The 13,772-nt window shown below is 41.3% G+C and overlaps 1 protein-coding gene across 1 annotated transcript in view; it reads right to left on the bottom strand.

The window, feature by feature from the left end:
• Positions 1-7,176: 7,176 nt before the first annotated feature.
• nlgn4xa (neuroligin 4 X-linked a) overlaps positions 7,177-13,772 on the bottom strand; it is a 109,678-nt gene continuing 103,082 nt past the window's right edge. Inside the window, exon 6 of the mRNA XM_004564116.5 lies at positions 7,177-9,436. Within this exon, the coding sequence (XP_004564173.2) occupies positions 8,542-9,436 (895 nt within the window). The 3' untranslated portion in view covers positions 7,177-8,541. The remainder of the gene's footprint in view (positions 9,437-13,772) is intronic.

Below are 13,772 nucleotides of genomic sequence, written 5' to 3'. Positions count from 1 at the left end.
TCTAAATTGACATTAGGTGTGACTATGAATGTTAATGGTTTTATATCTCTGTGTGTTACACCTGCGGGGTGCACACGGCCTCTTGTCCTGTGACAGGTGGAATAGGCCAGACTAATCTTAATGCTGTTGGGCATGACACATTCCTCTGCCATAATGAAGCATTGTGGCAGAGGATTCACATTCATTAATGCCAGGAGTCATTTTTAGAAAATTTGAGAAGCATGCTATGGCAGAGGATTCAGCTGCATGAATCCCATGATCCTTTTTGCCATCACACTAAGTCACTCACATGGACAGCAAGTGATGTAGAAAATTCTTGAAATCAGCAGCTGATGAGAAAAGAACAACCTGAATGTGAGCTGAGGACAATGTTCTCCAAAGTAAAAGTTGTTAAGGCGGATTTCTACAGGCCATTTCTGCCTTCGTGGTTCCTTGCCACCTAACTGCACATATATTGACTTTGAAGAATTCATATTCATCTATTGAGGCTCCAGTAACCCAGGGAGGGAAATGCAATCAAGTGGCTTTACTGCTGAGTTATTTACCTGCATTTTAATTCATGTTTGAGGAACACAGCAGAGGTTCTTGCTGCACCTGGTTACACACACACACACACACACACACACACACACACACACACACCTCTACTTGCTCCTATTTGGTGCACTACCGTGTCACTGTGAGGATCGATATGCCTCGGTAATGGCTGCCTGGAGAGTGGTGCGCTTGAATGACAGTTCTGGGACCGTGGCTGAGTGATGGAGCACTATTGCCAGCTTAATTAACTTTTAGTCAAGTCTCCAACAACGTTCAGCACCTCACCACCCTCTGCCGCCTCACCTCTGCAATACTCCTCTCCACCTCCACCATCCCATAAGCATAAACAATGTGCCAATTAAAAGGCTGCCTGCACATCCACACCTCTTTGTTTGACACACAGCTCTCTAAATAAGCATTCATCTTGGTATCTATCAGACTTGTTTATTGGATCATACTTTATTGCTCAAACAGTTTTGCTAATGAAGAAAGGTTTTTCCCTTAAATGAATTTTATATGGCAGCCTTTACTTACTGTGGAGCTTTGTATGGAGACATTTACTGCATTTCAGTAACTGCACATTACTACTAAAGAATTCAATTTTCCCCCTGTCAATCCACATTTAACTCAAAACCTAATTTGCTTGCCTTATTGTAAGGAGGATCAATAGGTTGAATAGTGAAAGTGGTGCTGTTGGGTGAGAGGGGAATTTCAAGAAAGCGTTACTGAACGGTTTACGTCTGCATGCACATGTCAGGGAAGGGCACACACGCTCCACAAACACACCTCTACAATGTGTATATTTTTTCCCTGATGGAGCACAACAGCAACCCACAAAAGTACGAGAATTCAGCTTAGCTAGCAGAGACCAAACTGTTTGCAGATGCAAAGTCAGTGTTTCAAAAGTTCCAAGCGTTAGACTACCAGTATCGATTTATTCTAACTCAGTAAGCAGCATAGAGCTACAATACAACAGGAGTCAGTCTAAAGTTTTGCAGCATTTCACATTGTATTAGTGTGTTAGAAGAAAGTCAAGTCAAGTCAAGTTTATTTATAGAGCACATTTAAAAACAACCAAGGCTGACCAAAGTGCTGTACAGTAAATACAGATAAAAATACAATAGAAGAAAGAAAGGTGTAATGCAAACCTTCAGCCTGAACAATAAATGACAACTGATGGTGTAATCCTGAAACTGTGAAACATCTAAATGACAGTCGGAAGAACAACAATGCTGAGGTCAGGAGGAATTATGAGGCACAGTGATGTGCATTTGGTGTCATGATCTGGCTGTGTGGCAGGCAGGAAATAGGACCCAAACGCAAACTCACGGGAAAACAGGACTGAACTCAAAATACAGCTTTATTGCTGACAAAAGATAACAGCGATACAAAATAACATGAAACTAAACTGGGAAGTACTAAGGAACGGACTTACGAGGAAACACACGGACGGGCACACAGTCATGAGGGAGAACACGACACCGAACTGAGGGAGACGCAGACATAAATACACAGAGGGTTAACGAGGGAAGTGGGAACACACGGGGAACACAGCTGACACATACTGACGAGAGACTGTCAAAGTAAAACAGGAAGTACACGGAGGTTCAGACAGGAGGAGAGAGAGCACGGGGAGAACACAGACATAACGGGCTGGGGAAAACATGGAATAAAACACAAGGAGAGACAAGGGCTCACAGATACACAGGGGCACACAGGAGGTAACCAAATAAGGAACATCTTAACTAAACAACCTAGGAACCAAGGCATAAATAGGGAACAAAATACAAAACACACAAAAACTAAGAATACTGGGCCAACATGGCCCAGGACCATGACATTTGGTGTTCTAACAGCTAAATAAGTCACGCTCAAATAACAGTTGCCAGCACAAAAAAGTAGCAAGCGCTGAAAATGGCTGACACTGCCCTCACAACTATGCTCTGTGAACCTCAAATTTTGCCAGGATCAGCTTCCTAATTTTTCCTTATTTGGTTGATCAAGTGCTTAAACATGCTGCCTGAAAGACAAGGATCAAAAATGAAACATGAGTCAAATTATTTCATGTGTTGGGCACAGACTGCAATTTAATTCAGTTCAGTTTCATTTAAATCAAGTCCCCTCAAGGCGCTTTCTATTGTAGGGTAAAGGCCCTAAAATTGTATATAGAAAACCCCAACAGTTAGACAACCACCTATCAGCAAACATAGGTGACAGTGGGAAGGAAAAACTCCCTTTTGACAGGAAGAACTGGCAGAACTAGACTCAGGTTGGAGCAAACATTTGCTATGTGACCGGTTGGGAAAAAAGGAGAGCTAAAGGAAAATGAGGAATGCTTCCATCTTCTATTTACAGCAGTAAAAACCCACTTTGTGTTTCTGTTTTGCAAGAAGAGTGTCCCGGTTACCAGTGTGCTTGTTTTAGGTTTGTGTTTATCTGGAACTAAATATACCAGGGGTTTTTTCCCTTTTGAAGCACATTTCACTGGCTGTAGGAGAGCTGAGTCATCATCCTGTGCCAGTGTTGTGTTAGATTATAATATTATTTTATGCCATGTTAAGATAAGATAAGATAAGATAGAACTTTATTAATCCCTCGGGTGGGTTCCTCTGGGAAATTCGACTTCCAAAAAAAAAAAAAAAAAAAAAACCACAGCAACGACCGAAGTTACAGTTACAGAATTGTTATATAAAAAAAAAAAAAAACACCCAGCACGCCCCTGCGGGCGGTTTATCCTTCAAGCTCGGGTCCTCTACCAGAGGCCTGGGAGCTTGAGGGTCCTGCGCAGTATCTTAGCTGTTCCCAGGACTGCGCTCTTCTGGACAGAGATCTCCGATGTTGTTCCCGGGATCTGCTGGAGCCACTCGCCTAGCTTGGGAGTCACCGCACCTAGTGCTCCGATTACCACGGGGACCACCGTTACCTTCACCCTCCACATCCTCTCGAGCTCTTCTCTGAGCCCTTGGTATTTCTCCAGCTTCTCGTGTTCCTTCTTCCTGATATTGCTGTCATTCGGAACCGCTACATCGATCACTACGGCCGTCTTCTTCGGTTTGTCTACCACCACTATGTCCGGTTGGTTAGCCACCACCATTTTGTCCGTCTGTATCTGGAAGTCCCACAGGATCTTAGCTCGGTCATTCTCCACCACCCTTGGAGGCATCTCCCATTTTGACCTTGGGACCTTGGGATAGATATATATATATATATATATATATATATATATATATATATATATAGGGGATAAATAGAATAAGTAGGAATATAAAATAAACATACAAGTGAATTGCACATTTCAAGTATTGAGTCTATTGCACTGTTGACTTTTAACAAAGGTATTGCACAGTGAGGTGAAGAGGCACTACAGCTCAGTTGTTCCCCCCTCCTTTGTCCTCCTGTTTCCCCTCCCTCTCCCCTCCAGAGAGGAGTTAAACAGTCTGATGGCGTGTGGGACAAAGGAGTTTTTAAGTCTGTTAGTTCTTGTCTTGGGGAGAAGCAACCTGTCACTGAACAGACTCTTCTGGTTGTTAATGGCCGTGTGCAGAGGATGCCCAGCATTGTTCATAATGTCCAGCAGTTTCTTTAATGTCCTTTTCTCTGCCACTGTCACCAGAGTGTCCAGCTTCATGCCGACCACAGAGCCAGCCCTCCTGATCAGTTTCTCCAGCCTGGATGAGTCCTTCTTTGCTGTGCTGCTCCCCCAGCACACCACAGCATAGAAAAGTACTCCAGCAACCACCGACTGGTAAAACATCCTCAGGAGCTTCCTGCAGATGTTAAAAGACCTCAGCCTCCTGAGGAAGTACAGTCGGCTTTGGGCTTTTTTATACAGGTGCTCTGTGTTGCATGACCAGTCCAGTTTATTGTCCACCCACAGCCCGAGGTACTTGTACTTGTTGACCACCTCCACCTCCTCCCCCTCTATCTGAACCGGCAGTGGACCTTCTCTGGACCTCCCGAAGTCCACAACCAGTTCCTTAGTCTTTGAGGTGTTGAGTTGCAGGTGGTTTGTGTGACTCCATGCGACAAAGTTCCTCACCAGACTTCTGTATTCCTCTTCCTGATCATCCCAGATACACCCCATGATGGCTGTGTCGTCTGCAAACTTCTGAATATGGCATAATTCAGAGTTGTAGCAGAAGTCAGAGGTGTACAGGGTGAAGAGAAAAGGGGACAGCACAGTTCCCTGTGGTGCTCCTGTGCTGCTGACCACAGTGTCAGACGTGATGTCCTTCAGCCTGACGTACTGTGGTCTGTCGGTGAGGTAGTCGGAGATCCAAGCCACCAGGCAGGGGTCCACCTGCATCCTGTTCAGTTTCTCCTGAAGCATACAGGGCCGGATGGTATTAAAGGCACTGGAAAAGTCAAGAAACAGTTATACCCCTAATTAAAGACTGTGAATTATTATGTAGTTTTAGTTTGCATTATTCTCCTGAATTAGAAGAAGCTGATAACTATTTCATTAGTTAAACTGATTTGCATTACATTAGACTGCTGATTTATTGTGGATGAATGATATTGTTTTATGATGCATTATACTGCTGAGTTATAAGAAAATACTGTTTGCAGAAAGTCATCGCCTTATTTGTCTGATTAGAAGAGAACAGAGCATACTGGAGTTTTCTGCCCCAACTCAGCAGGAGCAGATAAACAGGGAGCCAAGGTCGTAGCTTAGGCGCTGTGTGAGAGAAAGCATGTGAATGTTTAGGCTTTTATGATAAGGTGGAGGCACCAGAGGCTATAAGAGTTTGAGCAATGCTCCACCATTTTGAGATCTGAGGCTGTCTGCATCAGTGTCCATCTCCCACGTGTGTGATCATTAAAATCATCGTTTGACTTGACCCGGCCGGACTAGTGTTGTTATTGTGGTTTTTTCTCTTGTCTCCATCCCCAATATTTTGAACCTTAACAGTTGCCAGTCCCACTAGATTACACAGAGACAGACTGTGCAAACAACGTGGTCACGTGTGATCAGCTTCAGGCCCGTGCTGAATAGTGGCTCCATAATAACTTATTTTCTGCAGTCTTTATCCGACTGGCTGACTGACAATGACTGAGTGATGCAGTAATAGCAACTATTGTGCTTTAACTTCACTGTAACTAAAATGCTACCTCTTTCAATTACTGCAAAATAATTAAAAAAATATTTTTTGTTAATCAAGATAAATACTTTTAACACTTTCACTGAAGGACTTTTAGCTTGGTTTCTTAGTACTTTTACTAAAGCAAATAGTTATTATTCTACTAAATAGTTTTTCTACTGCTGGTTAGTGTGGTGTCATCTGAGATTATACTGGTATACATTGTAAATTGAAAATGGTTTTATTGGAAGAGTGCCACGCCCTTTGTAAGCGTGTAGGCCAGGATGGAGTGGGCTGCTCTCACCCATTGACAGATACTAATTTCCTAGTCTGGCATCAACAGGGTCCACTCTTTGCTTTATGGACCATCCTGTTATCCTTCTACCTCAGTTTGACATCTTGCATTGATTTCACTCCTCACTCACTCCAGTGGTGTCCTCATGATTGTCCACAGGGTAATCTGAGGTGAATTTAACTGATGAGTGTCACCTGGTGGAAACAGGGCACTGACAGTAGCACAGTCACAGTCAGTTCCACACACCAAACTTGTACGTATGGATGGAAATGTTGGTTTCCAATTTTGCACAACCCCTTATTTCCCCTTGAAGAACACACATTTCATTTGATACTTAAAGCCTCAATAATTATGTCAATGAAACAAAACAAAAAAAGCAAGCTTCAAATATACTGGAACTCTATTCGTGTGTGTGTTTGTGTCTTCTTTGTTTTTTCATTGTGAAATTTGTGTTATTATTATTTTGACCCTATAAGTTGTAGAAGGTTTTTTTTACATGTGTTAGCTCATTTTTTTCTCTACTTAATCAAGTATTTTTTTCAGACTTTTGTTGTATGACTGTTGTATGACTTACATTTTAACTACTGATTTTATCTGTTTTGATTTTATATACTGTTTTGTTTGTTTGTTTCTTTGCTTGTTTTAATCAATTTTAAATCATGCTTTTTATTTGTTTTTGTTTCTAATGTCTCTGTAAAGCACTTTGAATCACCTTGTTGTTGAATTGTGCTATACATGTGCTACACAATAAACTTGCCTTGCCTATGACAGTGGAATCACAACAAAATACTTGTTTTTAATCACTGTTTTTACTGTGATAAAAAAATGACTAGTTAAGCTGACAGAGTAATTTCTGAACGTTTTAATAAATCAAAGTGTTTTTTACTAAATAAAACACAGATGAAGAACGTGAGCGTGAAATTGTAACAAGATGAACATTTTAAAGAATTACACTTAAAACAACATGAAAGACTTACCTTTGCAACATCCTTGTTTCAGATAAAGTTTGAGTTCTTGCTGTGAAGCTGTTTTTTTATTATCAGGGTGGCTGTGGCACAATAAACCCAGATAAACTTCTAATCCAGCAACTCTTGTGTGTGAGTTTATTTCTATAAAATATAAATTGCTGTAGAAATATGTGTGCAAAGGTGAATGTGACTTTGTAGGAGTGAAAACGCTTTGACGTGTGCTCTTTTGTCCAGTGGCAATACTCTCCAATTAAACACACACCAGACAAATAATCCGATCAGACCTTGAACCATGTTTCTTTTCTATCTCTCACCCATTTTTTTATTTAGAAAATACTGTGATATTTTATTAAAAATGTTGCAGAAAAACTTTATACAAGTGTCCAGAAATATGCGTAGTATTACCGAAGGCAAAACTGCAAATAAATACAAGACTAACTACTAAATAAGGACTTTTCAACTCTATATTAAAACCCTCGTTATCTCGACTGGTTTATAGACCAAATGAATATATATTTAATAGAATTTACAAATGTAGCTTAAAATCATCTGCCTCTTTTTTCATAATAGGATGCAAAATGGAAAGAGAGTTATGACTACTCGTGTTGTAATTTCATAATAATTAGCATCATTAATATTTACACTCATTCACTTTTTTGTAACCCAAAATATCACAATCCTGGCACAATACTTTACATATTGCTAGCATATGACAATTTAAAATATCTAACATATATTTCTTTACAAACATATCCAACTAATATTAATACAAAAAAATCACTGCCTTTTTATTTCTAAATAATACATTGCTGGTCACATCGTAAGCACAGGCAGTGCTGAGACAGAAAACTGCTGGAAGCATAACAGGGTGACAGCAGGTGATGGGAGTGAGTCAGTCCATACTGTCAGACAGTAGATGTCTGAAATGCAAAGTAAAGCTCGTTCTACATGCAGTATCTAAAACGTGGACACGAAGCAATGCACGAGACAGTACTGTATGTGGTGACCTGCGAACCCGCAGTGTGCAACTCTCCGAGTGTGGGATTGTGATCGCAATTTGGTCATTGTGCGAAAATGAATGAAACACAAGTCGTAACAGGAAGAAAGAATGACCGATGTTCAGGTATATTTACACAAACCTCAACATAAAGCACAAGCAAAATAAAAATGAAAACAATAGTTTCAGGAGCAATTTTAATATTGTTTTTCTTCTTTAAAACTTTTTGTATTTCCACTCATGTCTATATACCTTTTTTCGTGTTCTTTTTATACAAAGTTTTCATAAATACATTTCATGTGCCCAAGTCAGGTGCATGGAGGAAAAGATGGTGTTCCATTGTTGCTTTTCACCAACTGTCGTCTTTGTCTGTCAACATAGAAACTGCTGTTTTTGTCTCATGAGATTATATAACAGTCATCCACTGGTTGCCCTTTGTCTTGGTAACACTCCTCGAAAACCTTCGTGACAATTTGCTCCAAACAGTTATTACTGTAATAACATTCATTTTGAATAGTTTTGTGAGTTTATGATCACTTTATATTGTATATGCTTTTCAAGAAGGCTTGGTAGCAAAATAACATCTGCTGAATAACTTATATTCTCCTCGTGTGGGTAGTTGTTAATCCAGAGGGAACCTGGCACAGTCCCGTCCCAGCTGAGCTATACCCGCGTGGTGGAGTGGCCGTGGGGCAAGTTGGTACTGTTCTGGCTGCCACCAAAAGTGTTGAAATTGTGCAGAGGCTGCATGCCAGCCAGGGAATTGGGGATCATGGTGATGGTGCTGGGAGTCATCAGTGGTATATCATCAGGTGACCTGCGGAGAGTCAGTGTGTAGTCTGGTGGGCAGGTGAGCCGCAGCGTGTCGTGGGCCTGAAGTGAGTCACACTCATGGTGGTGCTCGTGTTCCAGCTGTTGCTGCTTCATCTGTAGAGACATCAGTTCCTCACTCTGCAGATGGGCTACGTCATTGGCAGTAGATGGAGTATTGGTTGGAGCAGAGTTGCGCTGCGGGGTGGGGACGCGCTGGTTGGACTCATGGCGACGTTTGTCTTTCTTGTAGTAGAGTGCAGCAAAGGCGAGGATGTTCAGAAATAGCAGCGATGCTCCCACGGCGATCGTGACGCTGAGCTCAGTGGAGTAGTCCCGTTTGGTCTCAATCACCACAGTTGACTCATCAGTCAGGTCCCCGCTCTTGCGCTGGTTGGTTGTTTGCTTGGTGTTGGCAGAAGGAACTCCCGGGTGGCGTGTGGTGGAGGGCCAGTTGTTTTTACCCGGGAATCGTTTGGTATAAGGATACGGTGTAGTGTCCTGTGGAGGTATCTTAGTAGTAGTGGATACATATTGAAAAAATTCATTAATGTTGTGAAGGTGTGGAACCAGTTCGAGCCAGAACGCAACCTTGGTAGCTCGGTAGTGGTCTCGGACTCGAGGTTTGAGGCCAATGTGAAGGTAGAGCTGGTCCTTGGGGTTGTACTTTGTCCACGCTACCTCCTCGAAGCGGTTAGGCTTTGTGTGGATGAATTTGGTATCCTGTGGAACTGGCTGGTTTGGATCCCTGAAAGAGAAAAGCAGATAAAACCCTTTTCAATCAACATGCCAAGGATTTCTGGACAGCTAATTATTACTACATTACTGTATTTCTAATTCATTTTGACAAAGGAAATATACAGCTGTGAAAAAAGCTAAATATCTCATTCATTACCATTTAAAACACAGCGAACACAAAGTAACAAAGCAGGTTTTTCTGACTTTGAATTAGCTCTTCCTCAAATAGTTTTAAAGTGATGTGATAATACAATTCAACAATGTAAGAGTCCATTAGATTCAGTTAGCACGAATTTGTGACACTTCCAGATGAGTCATCAGCCCCAAACCCCAAAGTCTTTCATCTGTTTTCATCTGTTTGCTCCTTCTTTCCAAAGCTAATGTGTTTGGAGGTGACTCTGAATTTGAATGCACAAGCTGACAAAGTCTTCTGTGTCCTTAAACACCAATGACACGTTTCCAGGTTACATTTTCTTAATATTCAGTGTTACTCAGTGCACTTTTTGGTAGCTTGAGAAAGAGCTACCTCTCCAGTGACTTTGTGAGAATGATTTCATTAACTTTGAAGAATTGTGGGGGAGTGAAAGCTATACAACAACCTTGGAGCTGACACGCGGATTGTGGGTTGTTGTCTATCTCAGTACTCAAGAGGAACAGTTCACACATTGCATTTTAAGATGCAACAAGAAGCACTGTTTGTGACGTATTTTGTGATTACAGACAGATGTGTTGTGTACAGTCAGTTTCTGGCTGTCTGAATGAATGTGTTAGAAAATATCCGGTCTCTTGACGTTCTGTTCTGCTTGGTGATTTGCAGTCCAGCTCTTTTCAGTGCCTCGAATCCTTAGAATCCGTTTCTTTTAAAAGTATTATTATTATTATTATTACTGTGAATCTTTCGACGCTTAAGTGAAGCCTGAACTGAAACATAGCCAGAGTATAGTACTGCATATTGCTCTTTATGCACTGCTGCCCTCTCAAACTGACAAAAATGCAAAATTCACTTAATAGTTATGAAAGACATTTTTAATGCTATTAAGGCCAAGTTTAGCCTAAGAGCATATGTATAATTCCTACTGTCAGCAATTAAAGATTGTATTTTAAGGGGAAATGTTCATGATTAGCTCGTTGTGTGTGTGTGTGCGTGTGTGTGAGAGATGGTGGATTCAAATCCAGGGCCTTTTTGCTGTGAGGCAACAGTACTTATTGTAATTATTATTATTACTACAGAACTGCTGCCCCTGACACTCCATCCGTCCAGTTATTCCACATATCCAGAGCCGAGTCACAGGAGAAGCAGACCCCCCTCTTCCTAGCAGCCTCCTCCAGCTTTTCTGGTGGGACAGCCGAGAGATATAATCTCTTGTGTCTGCCCCAGGGCCTCCTTCCGATGGGACATGACCGGAACACCTCACCCAGGAGGCATCCGTGTCAGATGCTCAAACCACCTAAACTGACTCCTTTCAATGTGACTCTACTCTGAGCCCCTCCCAGATGGCCGAGAGGCCAGCCAACCTTTGGAGAAAGCTCATTTACGCCGCCTGTATCTGCGATCTCGTTCTTACAGTCACTACCCAAAGCTCGTAACCAGAAACGCAGATCAACTGTTAAATCGAGAGCTTCACTTTTACTCTCAGCTCTCTCTTCACCACAAAGCACTGGTATGTCTGATGACTTAAATCTACTGCCGAGTCTGTTTATTATTCTTAAAGTGTCTTATCTAGGCTCGAAACATGACCGTGTCCAATGAAATAAAGTCTTAAGGGAGAAAAAGCTGACCCAAGAGTTCTACAATCACAGTTTCCGATATGTTATTCCATATATTATCAAAAAATTCACAAAAATACCCACACACCTGCACACACACACTTGTATGTGTGCCTTCATATATATCAGAATATATAAGGAGCTTAGTAAAACTGGCTAGATATTGGAGAACTGGAGAATCAAACTAAATTATAATGTTATATTGTTATTAAATTGCTGGTCTTTAAGGTTAAGACGATGTATTCATTTTGTAATCCTTTAAATGTTTATTAAACCCTGTTTTTTGTAAGCTATAGCTCAGAGCAGGTCATCTGCTAATTGGAAGGTTGGTGCTTTGATTCCTCCAGTCTGGATACCAAATATGCTTGGGCAGGATACTAACCCCATGTTGCTCTCCAATGCATCCATCAGAGTATGAATGTGTGTGAATGTTAGATAGAAAGCCCTTACATATAAAGAGCACAGTGTTTGTATGAGTGGGTGAATGAGGTAAGCTGTGTAAAGCGCTTTGATTGCTCTGATAGAAAAGAGCTGTATAAGAACCATTTACCATTTTACTCGATGTGATTGTGTTCTTTCCATAGTATTTACACAGTAGTAAAAAAATAAATATACCAGTGTAATGTATTGCTATATACCAAATAAATAAACAGCTAAACAAATACATTAGTGTAGACATTTATGGGATGGAAATTGTATTTACTAATATTTCACATGTCTGGTATACAGAAGTCAAAGCCACAGCTTGTGCTGTACTACCCTGAGCAAGCATGTCTGGCCTTGGAGGCTTTGCAGGTTGGGTAAAACTCTTACTCAAATAGCCTTATTTTGCTACAGAGATTAGCAGATGCCGTATGTAATCAAGGCACTGCACTGCACTGGTTTGAATCTATCTAACCGACTCCAATTTGTTCATGTAAATGAGGAGTTCTCTCCACACAGGTCTAATTGTGGTGTTACAGGGTTTTGTAATACGTGCTTTGCTTAGGCAGCATTATTAGAAGGCATAGCAAATTCAGATAAAACTCTGGATGGCATTACTTTGGACTTCAACGGACATTTTGAACAAATATGTCGGACTGCTTTCTTGCATTTGTGTAATAGCCCTAAAATCAGAAGCATCTTCTCTCAGGTGCTGCATAGAAAACAACATTATGCATTTCTTCTGGGCTGGACTAATGTATTTATTATCAGGAGTGCTAAAATGCTGCATCATTTTGGATCAACTAGAAAGAGAGAGCAGATTTTGCCCATATTGGCTTGAATGTTCTTGAATAATCCGGGCCCATCTTATCTTAAAGCCCTTAAAGTACCATATCACCCCATTAGAGCACTGGATGGAAGTGTTCATCCATTCTCTTCCACTTATCCCTTTCAGGGTTGCGGTGGGGGTGGAGCCTATCCCAGCTGTCCTTAGGGTAAGAGGCAGGTTACACCCTGAACAGGTCATCAGTCAGTCGCAGGGCTAACACAGAGACAAACAACCATTCACACTCAGATTAACGCCTATGGGAATTTAAAGTTACCAATTAACCTAACCCCACTGTCTGCATGTCTTTGGACTGTGGGAGGAAGCCGGAGTACCCGGAGAGAACCCACAGAAACACAGGGCGAATGTGCAAACGCCACACAAAAAGGACCAGACCAGGTGGTGGAATCAAACTCAGGACCGTCTGGCTGTGAGGCAACAGTGCTAACCACCATGCTGCCGGCAGGCCCTAACTATATGCTTTAGCAAAAAGGAAAGTTTGAAGCCAAATCTTGAAAGTAGAGATAGTGTCTGTCTCCTGAATCCAAACTGGAAGCTGGTTCCACAGAAGAGGGGCCTGAAAACTGAAGGCTCTGCCTCCCATTCTACTTTTAAATCCTCCCCAAGTCTAATTCTGACAGAGGTTTCTTCCTGTTGTTAGGGAGTTTTTCTTTTCAGCTGTCACCAAATGCTTACTCTGTATTATTGTAGAGTCTTTAGTTTAAAATAGAAAAATGACTTGATGTGTCCAGTTTAGAAATAATTTAGAAATAAAACACACACAAAATGAGACCCCAGCTGACAAAAAGGCTCAAAACCAGAACTTTCTTGCTATGTAGCCAGCACAACGCCACCATTGCTTTCTGCACGTCTTTAAGAACTTTCACAAAAATGAAGACTGCAGTTGTATGTATCTGCTAAGCAGTCTGCTTCGTACTTACATCCATATCTGTCCAGACCTATTCAAACATTTGTTCACCACCTTCTGTTATTGAATAACAGAGCTGAATTACAAGCAGATTTTCTACCTTGTGTGGAAGACATGAATTTGTATTGAAGTTTGATCTCTTACCTTTGAGCGAGTGAGTGCCAAATTTGAAAAACCTCCTATAAAATGTTAAGGAGAGATATCATTTGGGCATGCCCATGGATGGCTGTCTGATTATGTAAACCCACGTTTCATTTCAAGTAAGGAAAAAAAGTCTGGAATTCAGATGGAGACATACAGAAAACAAACAGAACCAACAAAAACCAGCATCAGTGGCATTCATACCTAAACACTTCACAGTATTAATGCTTTCTATATTCTAAAGGTAATGTAGGCCATAGA

The sequence above is a fragment of the Maylandia zebra genome, linkage group LG23 (genome assembly GCF_041146795.1).
Source record: "Maylandia zebra isolate NMK-2024a linkage group LG23, Mzebra_GT3a, whole genome shotgun sequence".
In the NCBI taxonomy this organism is placed as follows: domain Eukaryota; kingdom Metazoa; phylum Chordata; class Actinopteri; order Cichliformes; family Cichlidae; genus Maylandia; species Maylandia zebra.
This window is presented reverse-complemented; position numbering and strand designations above follow the sequence as displayed.